The sequence below is a fragment of the Lygodium microphyllum genome, unplaced genomic scaffold (genome assembly GCF_053477565.2).
Source record: "Lygodium microphyllum isolate KBCC unplaced genomic scaffold, Lygodium_microphyllum_v1.1.10 scaffold_284, whole genome shotgun sequence".
NCBI lineage: Eukaryota > Viridiplantae > Streptophyta > Polypodiopsida > Schizaeales > Lygodiaceae > Lygodium > Lygodium microphyllum.
The window spans coordinates 46,392-69,183 of record NW_028229765.1 but is presented as its reverse complement, the minus strand read 5'-3'; the positions used below and the strand labels follow the sequence as shown (position 1 = coordinate 69,183).

The window sequence follows — 22,792 nt, the reverse complement described above, 5'->3', positions numbered from 1 at the left end:
CATGCAAGAGGCATTGACTCAAGAATATTGAAAAATTTGTATCTCAACTTACTTAAAAATTATCGTTTTCTTATTTGTCACAGAGAGAGAGAGAGAGAGAGAGAGAGAGAGAGAGAGAGAGAGAGAGAGAGAGAGAGAGTGTGTGTGTGTGTGTGTGTGTGTGTGTGTGTGTGTGTGTGAGCAACACAAATGTAGGTATCTTGGAAAAACCCAATCAAAAAATCATATATGGCATCCTAAATACACTCAAGAGCTATTCTTATCCATCTCATATCACTCACATTATGTTTAATGCAAATCTCCTTATAAAATCTTTGAAATGATGACTTTGGAACTGCAAGGTTAAGGGCTTTAATTACCTTCCTTATATTCATGAGTCATCTCACATCCTGTGAAAACTTCCTCTTTGGTTTGCTTGGCCTAAGAAGTTTGATTGGCTTTGAGGCTTGATGAATCTTGTGAGGTAGTTGTTTGGGATCATATTTCTCTTCCTAGCAATTGCTTTTTTCCTTGCCATGCTACAAATGGTTTACAAACTTACAAATGAAAAGAAAAGTTAAGATATTTACCTATGTTGAAATGTTCCTTAAGAAACATGAAATACCAAGAAGGAAGATGGTGTGCAAATTGAGTGCTGGATGCACGTGTAGTGAACGCCGGAAGGTCCCAAGAACAAAGAACTCTACTAAAACTCATAAAGTAAGAAGAAGGTTTTGCACGACATGAATCAAAAAGACAAATTGGGTACAATCTCCCCCCATGCCTTGTGTGAGTGCTTCAGAATGCATGTATTTATAAATTTATTAATCTCCAAGCTCAAAAAATAGCCCAATTTACAATTAGCATGCTTTAGCTTTTGTGTTTGCTTTTGCCCAAATAAAGAATAAAGCAGTTGATCATTCCCAAAAGTTGGATATAATGTCCAATAATGAAATATTTAAACCGAGCATCCATGCTTGTACAAAATAATAAGTGTTTGTCAAGCACTTCAATAAATAAGTGCGCCTAAATAAATTTTTGCGCCGCGCCTTTAATGATAAGACGCGTGCCCATCAAAAATGATAATTTATTCTATGTAATTTGAATACACACCATCACCCAGTGCTACCCAACGCCACCGTTGCCTACTCTACACATCAATTAAAGCATTCACAATTGTTAGAAAATAATAAAATTAAACCGACAAAAGTGAATATCTAGCAATCTTCAGCTACAAAATAAATAAATAGGTTAGAACTCTGTCCTAACCTTACTTTAATACGAGTGCACTCTAAACTTATAAACGTCCATTAATTTAAATATGTATTTTGCAGAATCACCCACGTGCACATTAAATTAATCTAACGCCCGAAAAGGACAGGCGTCCTCCTCAACTTCTCGCACAAGGAATCCACCTTGTGTACGAGCCTCGGCAAATAAATATAGTTTTACAGAATCCACCACAAAACCTCACAGAATCCACCGTGGAATAAAATCTCACAAAATCCACTGTGGTCTCACAGAATCCACCGTGAAATATGCTTCCTGGCATCATAAACCTCAGGGTGGGATAGCAATTGTCCTCAATTGCTATTAGCTCAATGTGGAGCGAACAGTGAGGAGTAAGCACTTAGGCCACGGGTGTGCATTCATTGGGCCTCTTCAATAGGATGATTTTTAAACTTAACCAAATATCTAGAATATCTAGGGCCAGTTCTAGTGGTCATAAATTCAGTGTCTAGAATAGTTTCAGGTTCAAGGATTTCAGTTTTTTCTTCTAAAAAATGAGGGTTTTCATAGACAGGGTGAACAAGTATTAGCCTCAAAAAGGTCGTAAAAATTTGATATAAAAAGTATTATGGATTTTCCAATGTGGGGGTAGTTCTAGTTTAAATGCATTATCATTGATTTTGTGAATGATTTTGAAAGGTCCATAAAATCTAGGGGCTAACTTAACAACAGGGTGTTTCTCAACACTTTGCAATCTTCTCTTTTCAATGCGTAATCAAACATAATCATCAATATTGAAACTCATGGCTTTTTCCTTCTTGTTAGCTTGTTTAGTGTATGATTGCTAGGCTTTGGCAATCATATCTTTAACTTCAGCAAAAATAGTAGCATGCGATTGGCAATATCATCAACAACTTTAACTTTGTTTGACAATGATGTAACAGGTGTAGGCAATCTATGTCCATAAATTATTTCAAAATGTGCTTTATGTGTAGTTGTATGTGGTATATTATTGTATGCAAATTGAAGTAAATGCAAGGGTTTATCCCATGTTTGTGGTTTCGAAATTCTGTATGCACACAAAAGATCTAGAATTGTACTGTTAGTAGCTTCTGTTTTCCCATTTGTTCCAAGATGAAATGCAGATGAGAAATCAATCTTAGTACCTAAATTAGCAAACAAAGTAGTCCAAAATTTATTGCAAAATCTAGAATCACAATCAAAAATAATAACTTTTGGAAAACCATGGTTAGTGAAAACAGTCTTAAAAAATAATTGTGCAACTTGAGATGCAGTTAATGTTTTCTTACATGGAAGGAAATATGCTTGTTTGCTAAATCGATCTACTATAGTCCAAATCATATCATGATTAGCTTGTGTGTTAAGCAAACTAGTTATAAAATCCATTGAAATATGTTCCCATGATCGTTCACGAATTGGTAAAGGCATTAACAAACCATATTGCTTGCCGTGGTGTCGCTTGACTCGTTGGCAAATTAAACATTCAGAAACAAAGTTAGAAACATCAGATTCCATTTGTGGCTAGTAAAAATCTTCAACCAATGTTCTTAAAGTAAAAATTATACCTATACCTAAATTAGCAAACAAAGTAGTCCAAAATTTATTGCAAAATCTAGAATCACAATTAGAAATAATAACTTTTGGCAAACCATGGTTGTGAAAACAGTCTTCAAAAACAATTGTGCAACTTGAGATGCAGCTAATGTTTTCTTGCATGGAAGGAAATATGCTTGTTTGCTAAATCGATTTACTATAGTCCAAATCATATCATGATTAGCTTGTGTTAAATAAACCAGTTATAAAATCCATTGAAATATGTTCCCATGGTTGTTTAGGAATTGGTAAAGGCATTAACGAACCATATTGCTTACCATGGTGTCGCTTGACTCGTTGACAAATTAAACATTCAAAAACAAAGTTAGAAACATCAGATTCCATTTGTGGCTAGTAAAAATCTTCAACCAATGTTCTTAAAGTAAAAATTATACCTATATCTAAATTAGCAAACAAAGTAGTCCAAAATTTATTGCAAAGTCTAGAATCACAATCAGAAATAATAACTTTTGGCAAACCATGGTTAGTGAAAACAGTCTTTAAAAACAATTATGCAACTTGAGATGCAGTTAATTTTTTCTTGCATGAAAGGAAATATGCTTGTTTGCTAAATCGATCTACTATAGTCCAAATCATATTATAATTAGCTTGTGTGTTAAGTAAACCAGTTATAAAATCCATTGAAATATGTTCCCATGGTCATTCAGGAATTGGTAAAGACATTAACAAACCATATTGCTTACCATGGTGTCACTTGACTCGTTGACAAATTAAACATTCAGAAACAAAGTTAGAAATATCAGATTCCATTTGTGGCCAATAAAAATCTTCAATCAATGTTCTTAAAGTAGAAATTATACCTCTATGGCCTTGATATAGGGGACAATGAATTTTGTGCAACACAAATGATCTAAATGAAACAGTGACATACAATCTTTTCTCATAAAACATAAATCCATCAGAATATAAAACAAAGAATCAATTGGAATCCACTTATTAGCAACTAATTTATTCCAACCATCTTGACAACTAGGGTCTTGGTCATAGGTATCTTTCATAGGGACAAGAGAATCAAAAGATATAACGGAGATATTATGGATACTTGGTCTTCTACTCAATGCATCAGCAACAACATTCTCTTTTCTAGTTTGATAGTGGATAAGTGGATAGAAAATTTAAATGAAAGCATTCCATTTAATATGACGAAAAGAAATTTGTGGTTGACTAAGAAGATATTTGATACTTTATTGGTCAATTTTGATCATGAATTCAGATCCCATTAGATAGTGTTTCCATTGATGTAAGGCTTGTACTATAGCTAACAATACCTTATCATAGGTAGAATACTTCAACTCAAAAGGTTTAAGTTTGCAACTAGAATAGGCAATGGGATGTGAATCTTGCATAAGAATAGCTCCTATTCATAATCCGCTAGCATCACTGACTACTAGAAAGAATGGTTGTAATTGCAAAGCAAGTGCATGTATTAAAGCATGTTTCAATAAATCAAAAGACTTTTACTGATTATTAGACTAATGATATACAACACCTTTCTTTAATAATTTCGTTAAAGACAATGTAAGTAATGAAAAATTTCTCATAAATTTTCTGTAAAAGCTAGCAAAACCTAAGAAAGGACGTAACTCATACACATTTTTAGGGATTGGCGAATTCAAAATTGCTTCTATCTTTTTAGGATCAACTTAAATACCATCAGAAGAAACAATATGTCCTAAGTATTCAATTTGGGTTTGAAAAAATTCACTGTTTTCAGGGTTAGCATACAATTGATTCTCTTTCAATAATTTGAAAACCAAATATAGATGTTCATAATGCTCATTATCATTTTTACTAAAAACCAATATATCATCAAAGAAAGCAATTACACAATGCTGATACTTCAAAAATATTCAATTCATCATACGACTGAATGTAGCTAGTGCATTAGTTAAACCAAAAGGCATAATAAGGAATTCATAATGACCAAATCGAGTTCCAAATGCAGTTTTGAAAATATCATGTGTATCTAATCATACTTGATGATATCCAGATTTGAGATTTATTTTGCTAAAAATAGTGGCTCCTTGTAGTTTATCCATGAGGTCATCTACCCTAGGAATCGGATATCTATTCTTAACAATGATCTTGTTTAGGGCACGATAATCAATGCACATCCTATAGGTATTATTTTTCATTGTAACTAATAGGACAAGTGCACCAAAAGGAGAACTACTTGGCCTAATAAGTCCTCGGGTTAACAATTCTTCAACTTTGGCTTGTTTTTTTTTTTGTTCAATTCAATTGTGTCTATAAGGTTCTTTACATGGTAGTTGAGAACTCAGAATTAAATCTATTTTATGGTCTTCACGACATGTAGGTGGTAAACCAAGGGGTAAATCAGTAACAAAACAATCTTTAAATTGTGAAAGAAATTGTGCATGCCTAGGATGCATCTGATTTTTCTTAGCTTCAATTTCATTTACCCATACTAAGTATAATTTGCTACCTTTTCTCAATGCACATTTAGCATGTGTGTGACTAAGCAATGGAAAATTTTTAAAGGTGTGTGTTCCATGTAATGTGATTTGTTTTCCATTAGAATGAATTTTCATTGAATGTGTGGAATAATCTATATCGGGATTATATTTGTGACTCCAAGGCATTCCTAAAATAATGTCACTAGCTTGCAAAGGCACAACCAATAAATTTCAGCACTCAACATAATCTCCAATTTTAATTTCTAAATCATGAATGTCTTGTATACCATTGTATCTAGTACCTAAGAATGAACTTTTTATGCGATAATGAGTTGGAATAGTATGTAAGTTCAATTCTTTTACCAACTTTGCAGAAATAAAATCATATGTACTCCCATCATCATGCAAAACAATCTTTTCGTGACCATGCACAAGACATTTCATTGTTAATAAGGAATGAGGATTTGGCATACCTGGTAAAATATCTGAAGCAGTAACGATATCATCATCATCTTCTGTGAAATCTAGCATTCTTCATGATCTTCATCTTCAATCGCTCCCAAGTAGTTGATTTGAACAGTTGGCTTCTTGGCTTCTCGTCCATGAATTTTGTCTTTAGCATCATGGGCCAAAGAAATCGCATCCTCCAAAGTCTTTGGCCTGAACATGTTCACATCCGCATAGAAGTGACCAAGCAAACCGGACATATACTTACACTTGTGGATCGCCTCAGGAACATTTTCAAGCATTTGAAGTTACAGTAAGACACTCCAGAAATGCTCAGTGTATTGTGGTATAGATTCATGATCTCTTTGTTGCAAAAGATCCCACAGTTTGATTTCTTTTTCATGGAATTGAGGTGGAAGAAAATTTTGCAAAAGTTTCTTTTGAAAAGCCTCCCAAGTAGTAGGATAATCAATACTCTTGCGAAAGATAGTCCACCATAACAATACTCTATCCACTAGATGGTTAGTGACGCATTTGAGTTTATTTTTTTAAGCATACTGCTCTTCATGGAAATAATCATCAAATTGACTGATAAAAGCGAGAACAGTTTTTTCGTCACGTTGCCCATTAAAAGTACGGAATTTGATATTTCTTTTACTTATCTTAGCTTCTTTCCTAAGAGATTGTGCTTCGAGTGTCACATCGATCCTACATCGTATAACATCTTCGAGTTGCGCTCCATCTTGATCGACAGTGGATCGTTGAAGTCTAGCTAGTTGTGCTTGCAAAGTTTGACATGATCTTCGTTCCTCTTGAAGTTGCATCATAATTAGGTCCAATTTTTGCTCCATGGTTGGTTCCGGTAAATCACCTTTGGCCATGAAATCTTCCATGTTTTGATCGGACATCCTGAAAAATCTCAAACAACCTCATACACTAGAAATCTTGTTAGAGGAATGAGCATAGCTCAAGTTTGGGTTTACAAGGCTTGCTTTTTCTTTTAATATGGTTTTTTGCGATCTTGCTTCTTTTGCGGGTACGGTAATTGATGTTAGTCTTCTTCCAAGCGTATACATCTTCCGCATAGTCTGCGTATGACAATCTGCTTTGCTGGAAATCAACTCTATCACAGTGCAGGTGTGAATAAGGGCTTGCTGAAGTTACAAAGGGGGTTCAAGGTAAGCTTGATGTGAACACCTACTATGAGAAAAGATTGTAGATTGAGTTTTGAGCCTTAGTAAGGCTTAAAGGCTTTAAGCTTTAGATTTAAAAGCTTAAGTTAATTGTTTGCTGATCGACAATGACGAATGCAGTGAGGACATGCCGCGTTACTAGATCGAGGAGTTTTCAAGCTTAAGCTTTATAAGATTAAGCATTAAGCTTAGTAATTAACATAAAATAAAGCAATTTTTCTCTAATAAGAAACGACTTGACAAAGAGGCTTCAGAAGTGGTCCTCCACCTCTAGAGAGTGGTCCTTCACAATTTCACAGCACAATAAGGGGTTCTTTTAGCGCCAGGAACACGTTGGTATTTACGGCTCGCCGTTGTTACGTGAGCGGTGATCGAGAGCAAGCCTCACTCACAACCCGATAACAAGATGATAAGGAGTGCCGGTTGGGGTAATTGACTTTGTTTAATGTACAACATAACTTGAAAAATTCAAATATTTGATAATACACCACAAAACAAGACTAAAAACAATGCCTCTTATAGCTCACAAAAAATTTAAAACCCGTATGTGGGTAGAGCATCACACAACCACACAATGAAAATACCAATAATTTGAAAACAAACCAAGAGGAATATATTCTCGTACCTTAACAACCTTAAGTCAACACTTGGCGCTTTGACATCCAAAAGCTCCAACTTTCAAATTAGCATGACAAGAGCTCACTCTAGCATGTGAACTTCCTCTCTCCTCTCTCACAAAATACAATTGTAATCCAGGGGGAAGGCCCTTAACTCTCCATTCTCATCTCCTTATATAGTTTTCTATCCACACTCACACACATTAGGCTTTTTGCTTTTAGCTTTTGGCTTTTGCTTTTCTACTGCTTTTCACTATTTTCGTTTTTTCTGCTTTATGCCTGTTTACAACTTGTTTGGATCATAACTTCGTCATTTGAACTCCGAATATAGTTGTTCGGATACTCAAAACGATTGGAATGCATCTAGTCGACAAGCTTCCGTGGGCAAAATTACGAAAATCCATCAAAATTGAGCAAAATTTTGATATTCGTAAATTACATCATTTTTCTCCATCTTTTATCTTGGACGACTTATTCCCTTCCTTGGCCTATTGTTCTTGTAATTGCACACACTTTCACCGCACATATCTTCTTTTCCTTCAAGAAATACTCGCTGACGATGTAAAACGTACAATCTTTTTCCTTTGACCCTTGAGTTTTCAAAAATGAATATTCTCTAGAAATAAACCTGTTTTTTTATGCAGTGTGTCCTAGCAGGAATATGCTATGAAAGAGAACTCCGTGCCCAATCATTCATGATTTGAGAAAATATGCAATATAAAGTCGATGCTATGTAACCATTCAATCGATGCTTCACACAAAAATAATGTATGCATTTGAAGAATTGTGCCTAGCCTATCTAGATGTGATCGTGCGTCGTGCAAAATGCAAACAAAATTCCTTATTAATTAAAAATTTCTTATCCTCACCTCTCAGCTCTCATAGAAAAGATATGATATACTCCGCTCCACCCATCCAATATCTCACAATCACTCTAGGAAATGGTGGTCCTCAAGATGTTGACCAAATATGAACAACCCTTCTCACAATTGATGGTGTCCTTCACGACCCTCGAACTCTCCCAACCACCTTACACTCTCAACCAGAGGTTCCTAACTTTGTGATGAATGTCCAAAATGGTGCGTGCAAGAAATGTGCATGCTCAATGACAGGTGCTCTCTCATGTGCGGGTGCATCTAAAATTTACTGCATATAGTTGCAGCGGACCTCATGCCGTGCTAGTGCTCAATGATGGTGCAAAACATGCATAATCCCAACCCATGGCATGGAAATATTTGATAAGGACAGGAGACGACCCCCGAGTGTAGTGCATCAACAAGTGCAACGTGAAGTGCTCGTGAATCCATTATCCTTGTGATGTGCAAGAGTCTCGACAAGAAAACATACCTTGCTTCTCAATGTTCAGTAGCTATTGATAAACACAAGCTTTATCCTGTTCAAAAAAATACCAAGCTCGACCAAGGCTATCAAGTTTCATACTCAACAAATCAAACAAAAAGACAGAAATAAATCCTAAGCTAGACAAAACACAATAAATTGAATTACAAAACAATAAAACAAACTGTCACGCAAATAACTAAGCTAGCAAAAATCAAACCTAACTATAGTTTGACTAGGGCTTTTCAGTTTTCAGAAAAACACTTGACACCGTGAGACTTCTTGTAGAGCTCGTTTGTTCTAGGAGCTTCACCTTGAGGCGAGATAGTAAGCGATTGGAAGCCCTTGATCTCAGCTTCGCTATGATACCACTGATGTGCAAATCGGATGTTGGATGCACGCGTAGTGAACACTGAAAGGTCCCCAAGAACAAAGAACTCTACTAAAATTCATAAAGTAAGAATAAGGTTTTGCACAACATGAAGCAAAAGGACAAATTGGATACAATCTCCCCCCATGCCTTGTGTGAGTGCTCCACAAGGCATGTATTTATAAATTTATTAATCTCCAAGCTCAAAAAATAGCCTAATTTACAATTAGCATGCTTTGGCTTTTGTGTTTGCTTTTGCCCAAATAAAAAACAAAGTGGTTGGGTATCCCCAAAAGTTGGATACAATGTCCAATAATGAAATATTTAAACTGAGTGCCCATACATATACAAAATAATAAATCTTTGTCAAGTGCTTCAATAAATAAGCTCACCTAAATAAATATTAGCGCCATGTCTTTAATGATAAGGCGCGTGCCTATCAAAAATGATAATTTCTTCTAGGTAATCTGAATACATGCCATCGCCCGGTGCTTTCCAACGCCACCACTGCCTACTCTACACATGAACTGAAGCATTCACAATTGTTAGAAAATAATAAAATTAAATCGACAAAAGTGAATACCTAGCAGTCTTTAGTTACAAAATAAATAAATAGGTTGGAACTCTGTCCTAACTTTAATTTAATATGAGTGCACTCTAAACTCATAAACATCCATTAATTTAAATATGTATTTTGCGAAATCACTCACTGTGGAATTACCCAAGTGCACATTAAATTTATCAGATGCCCGAAAAGGACAAGCGTCCTCATCAACTTCTCGCACAAGGAATCAACCTTGTGTACGAGCCCCGGTAAATAAATATAGTTTTACGGAATCCACCACAAAACCTCACGGAATCCACCTTGGTCTCACGGAATCCACTGTGGAATATGCCTCTTAGCATTAGAAGAGGAGTGTAATCAATAATATTTAGGTTTCTTAAGACAATAATGAAGAATGAGGCGAAAATAGTTGTTGTTAACCTCTATGTTTAGAAATGTGATTTCAAGTAATAACATGTGCAAACCCTATTCCTTAAGACAATTAGACAAGTGATCAAAATTTTATAACGTTTTGTTTGTCTAAAGCCCATAAATATCAATCTCACAAATCTATAGATTTTTTACCATCAAGCTTACCAAAACCATAGCTATGTAGACTTATTTCACCATCAAACTTTGCAAGGTCTCTTTAATAATTTGATAGATTTATTCCATAATGCAATAACATATTTTTGATGATTCAAAGTAGCATGCCCATTTTTTAAGGAGAAAGAAAGATTTGCAAGGATTGAAATCCTAGGTAGCAATTTACTTAGTAATATTCAATATCAAAGATTCACAAAAGCTTGGGCGGTGGAGATTAGACCCAGAGATTTATATTTATCTTAATGTTGATATCTTCCAAGATATATGCACTTGCAAAAAAAATGACTTCTCCTTATGAAAAGTAGGATTGTAAAGTAAATTATTAAGTCCTTATGACAGTCTAGCTTGACATAGAGAGCTATTTTATATAAGACTTCTGAAAAGTGAACAAAAATCACAAATTTAAAAAAAAATCTATTTTTTAAAAAGTGCAAAGGCAAAAAAGAATAGTTTTTGTCTTATTTTGGAGATCCTTTAAAAACCTTCCTTTTTCTTCATCGGCTCATTTCTTCCGAGCACTTAAACAACATAATCATATGTACACACTCAACACCTTCAATTTATCAATAAAAATGATTCTTACCTCCTCTCTCCAATGTGCCTATTTACTCCTTTAACACAGTATCAATTAGAGTTTACTTGTTTTCTAAATACATTGGGATATATATTTATATTAAACTACAAAAAAAAATAGTTTATTGCAATATGTGTTTGAAATTAATGTTGAGGAGCTTCTTATCTCAACATTTTCTTGAAATCTTTAGATTCAAAGGAAAAATTGTTTGTTACATAAAATAGGAATCGTATTTTCTCTAACTAATGTATATATTTATATTTTGTAGGTTTTAGACCAAGATTTGGTCCATTTAGCACCTACATCCAATCTCTCTCTTTTGTCTTAAGAATTGCTCTACAGCCTATCTCCAAAGAAGTCATGTTTCTTATAATAGTCTAAACTTTTGTTTGGTTTTTTTTTTTTCATTACTTATGATCTATACCCACTAGCAATTCTTGATGTGAAGGGGAGAAACTTTCATGATAGCTCTATAACTTTATGTTTATATCCTGATGAGATTATGTAGCGTGAAAAGAAGGGACTACCCGTAGAAGAAGAGTTCTCAGAGGACTAAAAAGGACTTGGCATTAAAGACATGGGGTATGAAGACAAAGTTAAGCCTCAATCAAGTGAGAAGCCAAAGAACCTCATAAATCCTTATGATGAGAATCTTTTTGAAGAAGATGGAAACCCAAAGATATGCAAGAGATCCGAGTTTACCAATAATCACCTTAAGAGTCGCTTCAAAAGTAATTGAATCTCAAGCTTTAATAGAGCAGTGAAAAATATAACTTTGGTGGAGAAACAAAAAGTTATAAGAGCATTTGGCTATATGCTTAGTTATAATGGATCTAGAGAAAAATGTTTTGGAGTTCTAGGCTTCTACTTACTCTCTCATGAAGGATGCCCGAAATATTGAAAGCTTATCCAAGGTTATAGAAAATAGCTCTTGAAATGTAGAGGCCTCATTGAGTGGGTTGAAACTAAAGAATCATTTACAATAGATTCAGACTCTCAACCATCAAGGAGTCAAGAGTTGCCCTAAAACCTATCTTTTTCCTTCTCTCTACCTTTTTTGTAGCCATTGTAAAAATATCTACTTTGCACAAGAGTTATTGTTGCACTGTAAGAGCTCAATGATAGAACTTTGTACACCCTCTTATTCATTCAAGAGGTTTGATTTGTGAAGTAAAATGGCTATCTCATACCTAGTTCTTGCACACATTACAAATGTCGATATTCCATTGTAGTGAGCTTGTGTGGCCTCCCTTCAAGCATGAAGGACACCTTGTGAAGCTCCATGACCTACAAGTGTGCTACTTTTATTCTCAAGCCTCTATAGCCTTTGTATGTGAGAAGGAAGCATGAGCTTATGTGTGTGTGAGTGCTCAAGATAAAGAAGAAGAAAGGGTTCACCTATCTATCCCCTCACACACACACACACACACACTCTCTCTCTCTCTCTCTCTCTCTCTCTCTCTCTCTCTCTCATAAGCAAGAAAGTAGGAGATCAAAATTTGCACACATGAATAGCCTCTTCTATTCTTTCACATCCCTTAAATATGAAAATATTAGGGTTAAGGTTTTCCCCATCTTTCTTGGTCATCCTATCCTATCCCTTTTGTGGTCCATTTCAATCGGTTATGAATATGTTTATATGCAATTACAATCTCCAAGTTGTAGAGTTGGCAAACATTGTGTAGCTTGAAAGGATACTTTATGTTAAGACCTAAAATGAGTCAAAGCCAAGAAGCCTTAGATCACTAAGGATAGAAATTTATTGAGTGGGGGTGTGCAAGGGTACTACTCCCTCCCCATTTGGGGCATTGTAAATATGCTTTGGTGTTGGAGCCAATGTACCTATATGAAGGCATATTGTGCTCAAATGAGGCACTCTACAAGTGCACTCTATAATTTTTAGGGAACCCTCACATATGCAATGCCATGACATTGTAGTCTCTAAAGATGATACATATTGTACCATTATTTGAGTAATTCAAGATCATCCCTTATTGATACATTTCATATACATTTTGTATCCCTTTCTATTGTGCCCATTGTATCATTTTATAGGTATTCATTTAGAAGTCTCTTTTAAGGTCCATAACACCTTATGAACATATACAAACCCCCTCCTACAAACCCCCTCCGCCCCCCTACACTCACAAAAAGAAGACTTTTGAGTCATACAAAAACATATATTTTCTACATTTAGTTTTTCTTTTAAATGTAAGAGGATTGAGGCATGACTATTGTTTTACAAAACTTGTTGCATTATGACCAAGTGGTGATAGAGGGTGTCATGCAACTTGTTAGCGCAACCATATATCGGATACCAAAGAAAAAGATGGATGACCGTTTCTAAGAATGAGCATGAGCTTGATTCGATCTTGGTTTTCAGAAATACGCAAGTGCTAATGTCATCAATAAAAAGTGAATCAAATCCCGAATAGAAGTATGAAGAAGAGGACGTCATTCAATCTCTTTTCAAACCTTTCATCTACAAGGTTGAATCTTGTCAATAATCTCCTTAGCCGTAATAAAGTTATGCAACCGGACCTTATGACAAGGGGACGTTCCCTTTCTTAGTCAATATTTCTTTTGTTTAATTGATTCCTTTCTTTGTCAATATTTCATATAAGATTCCTTTCTTGAGAGGAAGAAGAGATAGGAAAAGGAAGAGGAAAAGGATAAGAAGAATTTATGGAAATCGAAGAAATACTTCTTGCATGGCCTTGCGTGAGGCCAAAAGTAACCCTTTCAAGTGCTCCACCTTCCAAAAATAGTGGTGGGTCAATTAAAATGTACAAATGAGAATACTTCAAGGGAAGATGGGCAAAGCATGTTTGTACAGTATGGAAGAAGCCCAAGCAGAGTAGCTTTGAGCTGGCAAAGCCAGGCTCGTATGCGATGCTTTTTCGGAAGGGGGAGGAGGCAGAAACCGCTGTTCCATTCACTATATGCATAACTTTACATCCCACAGAAGGGAGCCTTTACCCGAAGAGGAACTCGGTGGATTTCTTTGTTCTTCTGATTGGCAATAGAACCATAAAGGAGGCCCCTCTGATGGTTTAGGTTGTAAGGGATATTTATCACCAACACTGATCTGTTTCCCAGCTCCTTCCTCTTCCGGATGAGAGGGGGCTTCTTCGGGCGGAGCAGTAAGAAGAAGGCGGCCTGTTCTGTTTCGTCGACACCGCATTTCCCGATTTGGAAAACACGGTTTTGAGATTACCTGGGGGTGATTGTAAGGAGTGCTGGAGAGAGAGCTGGAGATCGTAGCGGGCCCTGGCGCGGGGGTCGGAGAGGGTCACGTAAGCGGCGTGGATTTGCAGGAAGCGTGTGGTGCAAGCCTCCTTGTCGGGGAGGGGCGCGACGTCGGGGTGGTTTTGGAGGGCGAGGCGGCGGAAGGCGGATTTGATCTCTGCGTCGGAGGCGGCTTTGGGGACGTGGAGGACGTCGTAAAGGGTGGAGGGGGCGGGAGCTAACGCAGACGGGAGCGCCGACGTGGACGGCGAGGTGTCGGCGAAGGATGACGTGGCGATGGCGGATACGACGGAGACGGAGGGGGGTCGGCGGCCTCGTCTTTCCATGAGCGTGAGGAGCGGGGCGTTACTAGGGCGGAAGAACTGAGAGGAGGAGGACGACGGGACCCAGGCAGGCCCTGCTGCGGAATGCGCCATCGAAGAAGAGAGAGGCGATGCCATGTACCAGACAATAGGGAGCAATCGCAGAAACGGTGTGATGAACGATTCGAAACACAGAGAGAGAGAGAGAGAGAGAGAGAGAGCTCGAAGGGATGATGAGAGTAGGAGGCTTTTGAATCGTAACGTCCAAGCCCTTTATAAAAACCGGCGTTTTCTTCGCATCGCTTATCCTATTGCCGACGTGGCTAATCGGGCCGACGAGGACCCAATCATGACAGCTGTGGGCTTGCCACTCGTTATGACATCCATAATTTCTATTTTCAAAGACTGTGAAGATAAAACGTGTTCATTATTGAATTTAGAAAAATTTTACAAACCTTCGGCGCTCTATCGGTTTCGTATCTGGAACCCGGGTGCCCGCGTAGATGGCCGTGTCGGCTAACCGTGGTCCAGATTCCCGACTCCTCTGGGCCCCCCACCTTTTTGCTTTTGTTGAACTACGAGTACTACGTCAGCAGTGCACCACCCTGTCGCGCTTTCTCTCTTTCCTACTCAGCATTTCGTGCATCTTATCCACGATTTGCGGATTCTAGCAAGGCTGGGTTCGTACAAGTACTGTGGGTCCTACACATCCAGTGGAACTCCGTAACTTGTGGAAATCTGTTTGCCTTTTGAGCTCAAAAGTATGAAATAAGAGCCGCGGCACACCAAGTCTGTGGACTTGGCGTGGAGGGGGGGCCAGCCATGGAAAGGTTGCCATTGGCCAACTTTTAAGTTGTCACTCGCCACTTTGCGGAACACCAAATTAGCCAAGTTGGAATAATCACATGTTGCTGCCAATCTATTTAAAATGAAAAGGGAATCTCCTTTAAGGGCATTTTCCCACGAGGCATTTGGTGACACCCAAATGACATAACAGACCCTCCACATCGTGCATTTGCTCAATATCCTAAAACTGTCAAGGAGCTCCATGTGTTTCACCAAAAGTTTGTAAAATATCCTCCTCAGCAATTGAATCCAATGACTAGACCCATCGTGTGAAGGTGAGCCCAATTGCACCAATGATTTGTTGTTCTAGAACTTTCATCCCTTTTCGTGGATGTTGCCAAACTCACAACAGGGAGGTGCTCTAAGACGTTCTAGAATTCAAGTCATCCTCATCAAGGATAGTCTCCTTTTGCACCATCCAGACCCAACCATCCTATGTATTGACTCCATGTCTTTGCTACCTTGTCATACCGCTAAACATAATCATATTATATATCTACCCTAACGGTTGTAAATAAAACCTTCATCATGTCCTATACGTTCAAAATTATATGTACCCTACTCTTAGCTTTGGTCATAAGGTTGTGGAGAATCTTATACTTGCTAATCACCAAAGCTAGCCTTGGGCTCCCTAAGTCATCTATATGTACTCTCTTTTGATACATAAGACAATAATTTAAAGACTTCTCACAAAAGAAAAAGTTCCAAATGAAAACACTACTTTGTGTAGGGCATAGCTAATATGGGAGGAGCATTTTGTCAAGAATTGATCGTGTGTTGTGAAGAATCGGCATGGCTGTGGACCTTTATGCTCTTTGAGTGCATGCAAGGAAAGAGAGCAAGTGAACATGTAACGTGTCCACCTGTTCCCTTTCAGGACACGTCTTAGTAGTCCATTGGCAAGAGAGTCTAGAAAACTCCGCCCGGCACTCCCATGGAATGTTACGGGGTTTGCGATCTAGGACTTCCCGTGTTTGCCACGTAGCAGAAGTATTCCGGCCATTCCCACTTAGGACCGACCTGAATCAGGGTTTTCCCTAATGGTCATTTTCCTAAATGACAGCTAGCGTCGAACCCCAAGCGAACTACTTTACGCAGAAACGCCAGGGATGAAGCAGATTCACGTTGCACTTGGTTCAAGGAGAATGGGAAACGAGAGGGATGCAAGGCTCGACCTCTCTGCCCATAAGGCATAGTCCCATTATGTTCCCCTAAAACAGCATAAATCGGAATTTTTGTAACCTAAACTCTAGGTCAGCGCCCTTCCTGTCCATTTCCTTTGAGAAGAGCTCTTTGCTGTCCATTCTGATTGAGAAAAGTTCCCGGCCAATCGGGACCACCCATTCGTAGGACGGACCCATGGCCACATCCACTGCACTTTCCTCAAGGTTGCTTTAGTTGTCTAATTACCTACCACATTTAGTTGGACATGCATCAAGCAGCTTCCTTAATTAGCCCATTAAACACTGGTTCCTTCACTTAATCTTCGCACTTGACATAGAAAAGCAGTGTCAAACAAGTTCCTTTTCAACAGGTTATCATATTTATCTTTGGAATACATTCATAAAGTCCAGCCCGCAGGCTTATCCATAATCCACCCGAAGGCTATCCATAATCCATGCCCGAAGGCTATCCAGCAATCCACAGGGATTACTAAACCAAGATTCCGCCCGTAGACTAGTATGCGGGCCTCGAGATACAATCCCGAGTCACGTTGGCCCCTTGTGCAAGGTCTGGAAGGTAAGGGATTTACGGCGAGAGCCCCCCTTGGCACCCAAGCGTCCTCCTGCTCCAAGTAGCGCTCAATGGAGAGACCTCATGCGGCGGGTTCAGTCCACATTCCTAGTACGGCTAACAATCCCCTTGGTTAGGGTCAGGCAGACAGTCGGGGGTAACTGAAGCTGCCTCTCCCTTCAGGCCTTCAACCTGAAGCATTAAATATATTTCCATCGTTTAGTTCCTTGAGCAAACAATGCAAACAGTGCTCCTAAACTGTTACAAGCACAATCATTTCTAGTGGTCGTTTATTTGGCCAACTGCTAAGGAGTGAATCCTTTTCCCCGAATGCATCTAGCATTCGATCCGGGATCAATTGCGACTTGGCAAGATCCCCAAGGGTTTGTTTGTTAACCCTTTTGTCCTTGGGTTAGGGCCATACCCTATTCACCCAACTTAGCCAATACCTTAGGTTTCATACATTAATAATAAATCCTGGCGACCATGTCGCTCTAAATTGTCAACTGATCCTTTGCTTCTAAGCACATACCTAATTTCCCTTAACTTAGCAATTTTTCCCAAGAAAGGTGTTATAACAGGATGACTACTCATCCTCTAGCAAGTTAAACTTACACAAGAACTTGCCAACCTCATTCCAAGGAATGGCAACTCTCTTGTGATCAAACCACAAGACCATGCGACGTTGAAACTTGTTGCACAAGTGTCGCATCTATTCCATGGGATCATTTCGCCCATCGAACAACATTTTCTGGTCACAGAATCATGATTAGATAAGAAGCAGGGTTTAGGGTGTCTTCTTACCTAACCCATTCCCAATTGCACTAGGCCGATAGTCCTAAGGGTTCCAACTCAATCCGAGTTTCAACATTTGATCGAGTGATCCTTAGGGTAGAAACCCTAGTTCGTTTCTTGCAAGTGCGTCCAATTGTCCCTACATTCCCTGAATGTGGGCAGGACCTTTGGGTATAAGAGTCTCAACTTGGCAATAAGTGCGAAACTACGCCGAGTCTTTATCCTACTAAAACCTAGTTAGCACTTGGGGTATTTATCGTATCGATTGAACCATCCTATGCGAATTCCTTGCGGTTTAGTAGATCCAATTTACTTGTCTTGCGACAAGGATGAACCATTCCTAGAGGTGTTGACTTGATCTAAAAGGGGAAAACTAGTTGCATTACGACACAATTCACGTAAGCACACGATTCATTGCCTCTACGTACGATTAGATTCACAATCCCTAACTTTTCTTGTTAAGACCAAAATGCATGTTAAATTTCGGCATAACTTCCATTGATCCTATTAGGACATGCATTCACGATTCATGCCACTAAGCTTTTAAGATTTTATGCTTAAATGAACCATGCCGCCTTTCCCTAACTACATCTCTTGATGAATGAAATTCTTCATACGATGAATGTGCATTATGCAACCTTTTCTAACTACTACGTAGTTAAATGAGATTCATGCCAATTGAAGCTAGAGTTAACCTATTTCACGCAACCCTTAGAATCTTTTCCATGCTTTGCTATTTCCTACGATTGATAACAACTTCCTTAATGAATCATTACAAAGAAGATTTGTCTAAAAATGTGACATGTGATTTAATCTTTCCATGCCTAATCAAAGGTGCACTTTAATAATTTCGACGTTATAAAGATAGGCAATAGGCATTCTAGACCGTCACTTTGAAATGCACAAAAGGCAACTTGCTAATAAGGTCCTAAAATGCATAGACACCTTATGTTTTTTTCGTTCATTCCATTGAAAGTACCAATGACCAATTTCGTATCATGAGTTAATTCTAGTAAATTCTAAATAACCAATTTATTTCCAATTTCATTTAGCTAGGTGGATTTGACAAGCATAAGTGCATCCTAGTCCATGAAATAACCGTGCATAATTGCAATACTTCTACGTGGAATCAAAAATAGAAAGAAAACCTAGACTTGTGGGCTCAGGGAAATGCCCACATGAATACTAGGAGATGAATCTCCAGGCGCGCCTTGTGACTTTTTAGGGGCCATCGTAGACATGATTTCGGTTTCTGGTTCGCCTTCGCGGTTTACGAAATTACTCGCCTTGGTATGCAACCTTAAGATCTTTGCCCATCTCCCTCGTATGCGGAGATCCCCTTTGAAGTAAGGATCCTTGAAAGAAGTATCAACTTGCGGGATTTGGCTTATGGAAGGCCTTAGGGGTTTGAGCTTAGGCCTTTTTCGAAAAAAGAGGGGGTTCACGAAAAGGGCTCTTGTGAACAGCCTTGCGGAGATGGAGGCTTTGAGAGTTCTTCCTCTTCTTCTCTTAAAATCTCGAGGCTAGGGCTGGCCTTATGGGGGATTAGTGGGAAGGGGGATCTATAAGCTTCCTCTTCTTCTCTTCAAAGTTCCGGGGGGGGGGGAGGGGGGGTAGGAATGGACCTATGGGGGATCTAGTGGGAAGAGGGGCTTAGGGAAGCCCTCTTAGAAGCTTCTAAGAAGCTTCTAGGGTGTGCAAATTCGACATGGAAAGAGGGAGGGATAGTTACGTCGAGTGGGGGGAGGGGATTTTTTTGCAACGGTCTGACGGCTTATGGTGGCGCAAGGCAGCGGTGCTGGCGGCTGGGTTGGGCAGCGGGCGGTGTCGGCTATGGCTTCCTCTCTCTCTCCACGACTTCAGCACGGTAGTTCCCTGCTTCAGCCTCCTTAACCCCCCTCCACAAAGGGGGTTTTTTATAGGCCAAGGGGGGAGAGGGGACCTCCCCCACGTGGCCATTGCATGTCTCTCTCCCTTCTCCTCTTCATGCAGCCCACTACTAGCCCATCCCCCCACACTCCCTCTCCTCCAGCCGTGCATCGGCTGGGGGAAAAGGGATAAATGAAAAAATTTGAAACTAATTACACAATTATCCTCTTAATCTCCTCCCAAGAGGATATTTCCCCGCGGCTATGCGGGTTTGAACCCCCGGCCTCGCTTTGCCAAGACGGAGTTCTCAATTTCTTGCGTGTGGTTACAGATTAAGTGCTAGCACTGAAGATAACCTTTGCAGGAGTTTTATACGGTGCGTGGGAGGTCGGGTTTAGTAATATTTTTTGAACGGAAATATTACATTCTCTCCCCCTTGGAAGAATCGAGATGTCCTCATCTTGAGATGAACTGGGGATATTGTTGGTTTAGAGTACTTTCATCCATCCAAGTGGCATCCTCCTCGGGATAATCTTTCCACTAGATGAGGCATTCTCTCAAGGTTCTGGATCTCAGTTGTCTCTCCCTAACATCTAAAATCCTGTCAGGCCGTAGCTCAAGGACTCCTTGGCTAGGCATTACAACTTGTTGGTCATCAAGTACATAGCTAGGATTAGGTACATACTTCTTCAGTAGGCTGATATGGAATACATTATGAACCTTTAGGTTCTCAAGGAGTTGCAGTCTATAAGCATTGGGTCCAAGGCACTTGAGGATCTTGTATGGTCCACAATACCTTGGACTTAGCTTCTTGCAATCTCCTAAGGATAGGGAACTCTTCTTTGGCTATACGCGAATGAAGACCATGTCTCCTTCCTCGAAGGTTCTATCTTGACGCTTCAAATCCGCGTATGCCTTCTGTCTATCCTTGGAGGCTTGGATGTCCTGTCTAATTGACTTCATTTGGTTATCCATCTCTTCCAGCATCTGCCTTGAAGCTTCAACCCTCAAGGTTGGATCTGAGAAGTTTAGGGGACTTCCACAGTCATGCCCATACAATGCTTGAAAAGGGGTCATCTGAATGCTTTGTTGGTAAGAAGCATTGTAGGAAATTTCAACCAAAGGCAAGTATTGAATCCACCTTTTTGGTTCACGGCAGCAGTGTGCCCTTAGCATATCCTCGATGACTTGATTGACTTGCTCCGTTTGACCATCAGTTTGGGGATGGTAGGCTGTACTAAAATAGAGTTGAGTCCCAATGGCTTCAAAGATAGCTCTCTAGAAGTGTGATGTGAAGAGAGAATCACGATCACTAATGATTCTTCTGGGCAACCCATGTAACTTGAATATCTCCTTGATAAACAACCTTGCAATGTCTGAGGATTTATAGTTTGTCTTGCCAGGAATAAGGTATGCAACCTTTGTAAGCATATCGACCACAACCATGATGGAGTTGTATCCTCCCTGAACTTGGGGTAGGCCAACAACGAAGTCCATACTGATGAATTCCCATTTCATTTGGGGAATGTCAAGTGGTTGCAACTTTCTTGGCATTTTTACATGTTCGGCCTTGATACGTTGACAAGACAAACACTTAGTGACATATTTGAGAATGTCACCTTTAAGCCTCTCCCAATAGTAGCTCTTTCTAACTGCATTGAGAGTCTTGGCATAGCTAGGATGTCCTGAGAAAGGGGAATCATGAGCTTCCCAAAGTATCTTCTGCTTAAGTGACTGGCTTGCCGGAATACATAATCTCGTTCTATAGTAGACAAGTCCACAACTGATAGAGAACTCATGATACTTAGCCTGTAGCTTCGGGTCTTGATCCTTGATAAGAATCTCCCTTAGCATCTTTTGATAGGTTGGATCATGGCATGCTTCTTCTCTAGCTAGCTCAAGTATTGGGTTATTTGGCATGGATACCTTTGTGGCTAGAGATCTAGCTGTTGATGGATTTTGCAAGATTAAAGAATTAAGGAATGCCTTGCGACTGAGTGCATCGGCAACTACATTCTCCTTTCCAGGTCAGTATTTGATTTCAAAATCATATTCCTCCAGCACTTCAATCCACCGACGTTGCCTCATGTTGAGCTCGTTCTGGATAAAGATCCACTTGAGAATTTTATGATCTGTCACTAGAGTAAACTTGTTACCCAACAAGTAGTGTCTCCAAAGCTTTAGAGCATGGATGACAACTAACAGTTCTAGATCATGGGTAGCATAATTCTTCTCATAGCTCTTCAGTTTTCTTGAAGAGTAAGCTACAGGGTGACCTTCTTGCATGAGCACACATCCTAAGGTAAGCGTGCTAGCATTAGTTACTACTTAAAACTCCTTACTGAGGTCTGGAAGTTTCAGGATAGGTGCTGATACCAAACTCTACTTTAATCTATCAAAGCTAGATTGTTCTGCAGTTGACCATGCAATCGGTGTTTGCTTCTTCAATAAATCTGTCAGAGGTGCTGCAATCAAAGTATAGTCTTTGATAAAGACCCTATACCATCCTCTCAATCCAAGGAAACTGCGTATTTCTTTGACAGTTGTTGGTATTGGCCATTCTAGAACATCTCTGACTTTGGTCGATCCACTGAGATTCCTTCCGTTGATATGATGAATCCCAGATACTCAATCTAATGTTTGAAGAATGCACACTTCTTCATCTTAGCATAAAGCTTGTGTGCCCTCATTGTCTCAAGGACAATCTGAAGCTGGGGTTCATGATCTTCTTCCTGTTTGGAATAGACTAAGGTGTCGTCAAAGAAGATGAGTACGAAGTCATCAAGATACGGCCTAAAGATATCCTGCATTAACCTGTTAAAGGTGGCAGGTGCATTTGTAAGCCCGAATGACATGACTAGGAATTGAAAGTGTCCATATCTTGTGTTGAAGGCCGCCTTTGGGATATCTTCTTCCTTGATCCTTATCTGATAGTTCCAGACCTGAGATCAATCTTGGAGAAAATCTTCGTACCCTGAAGACGGTCAAGAAGCTTGTCTATTCTAGGACTAGGGTACTTGTTCTTAACGGTTGATTGATTCAACCCT

At 39.2% G+C, this 22,792-nt stretch overlaps 1 protein-coding gene across 1 annotated transcript; it reads right to left on the bottom strand.

Moving 5' to 3' along the window:
• Positions 1–13,547: 13,547 nt before the first annotated feature.
• Positions 13,548–14,760, bottom strand: LOC148008183 (chaperone protein dnaJ 11, chloroplastic-like). Its single transcript, XM_087674439.1, has one exon. It carries the CDS (start codon positions 14,637–14,639, stop codon positions 14,025–14,027), a length of 615 nt encoding a protein of 204 aa, XP_087530565.1. The 5' UTR covers positions 14,640–14,760; the 3' UTR covers positions 13,548–14,024.
• Positions 14,761–22,792: the final 8,032 nt, after the last annotated feature.

Excerpts from the sequence above, each read along its gene's own strand:
- LOC148008183 (XM_087674439.1), bottom strand. The coding sequence starts at position 14,639 with ATGGCATCGCCTCTCTCTTCTTCGATGGCGCATTCCGCAGCAGGGCCT.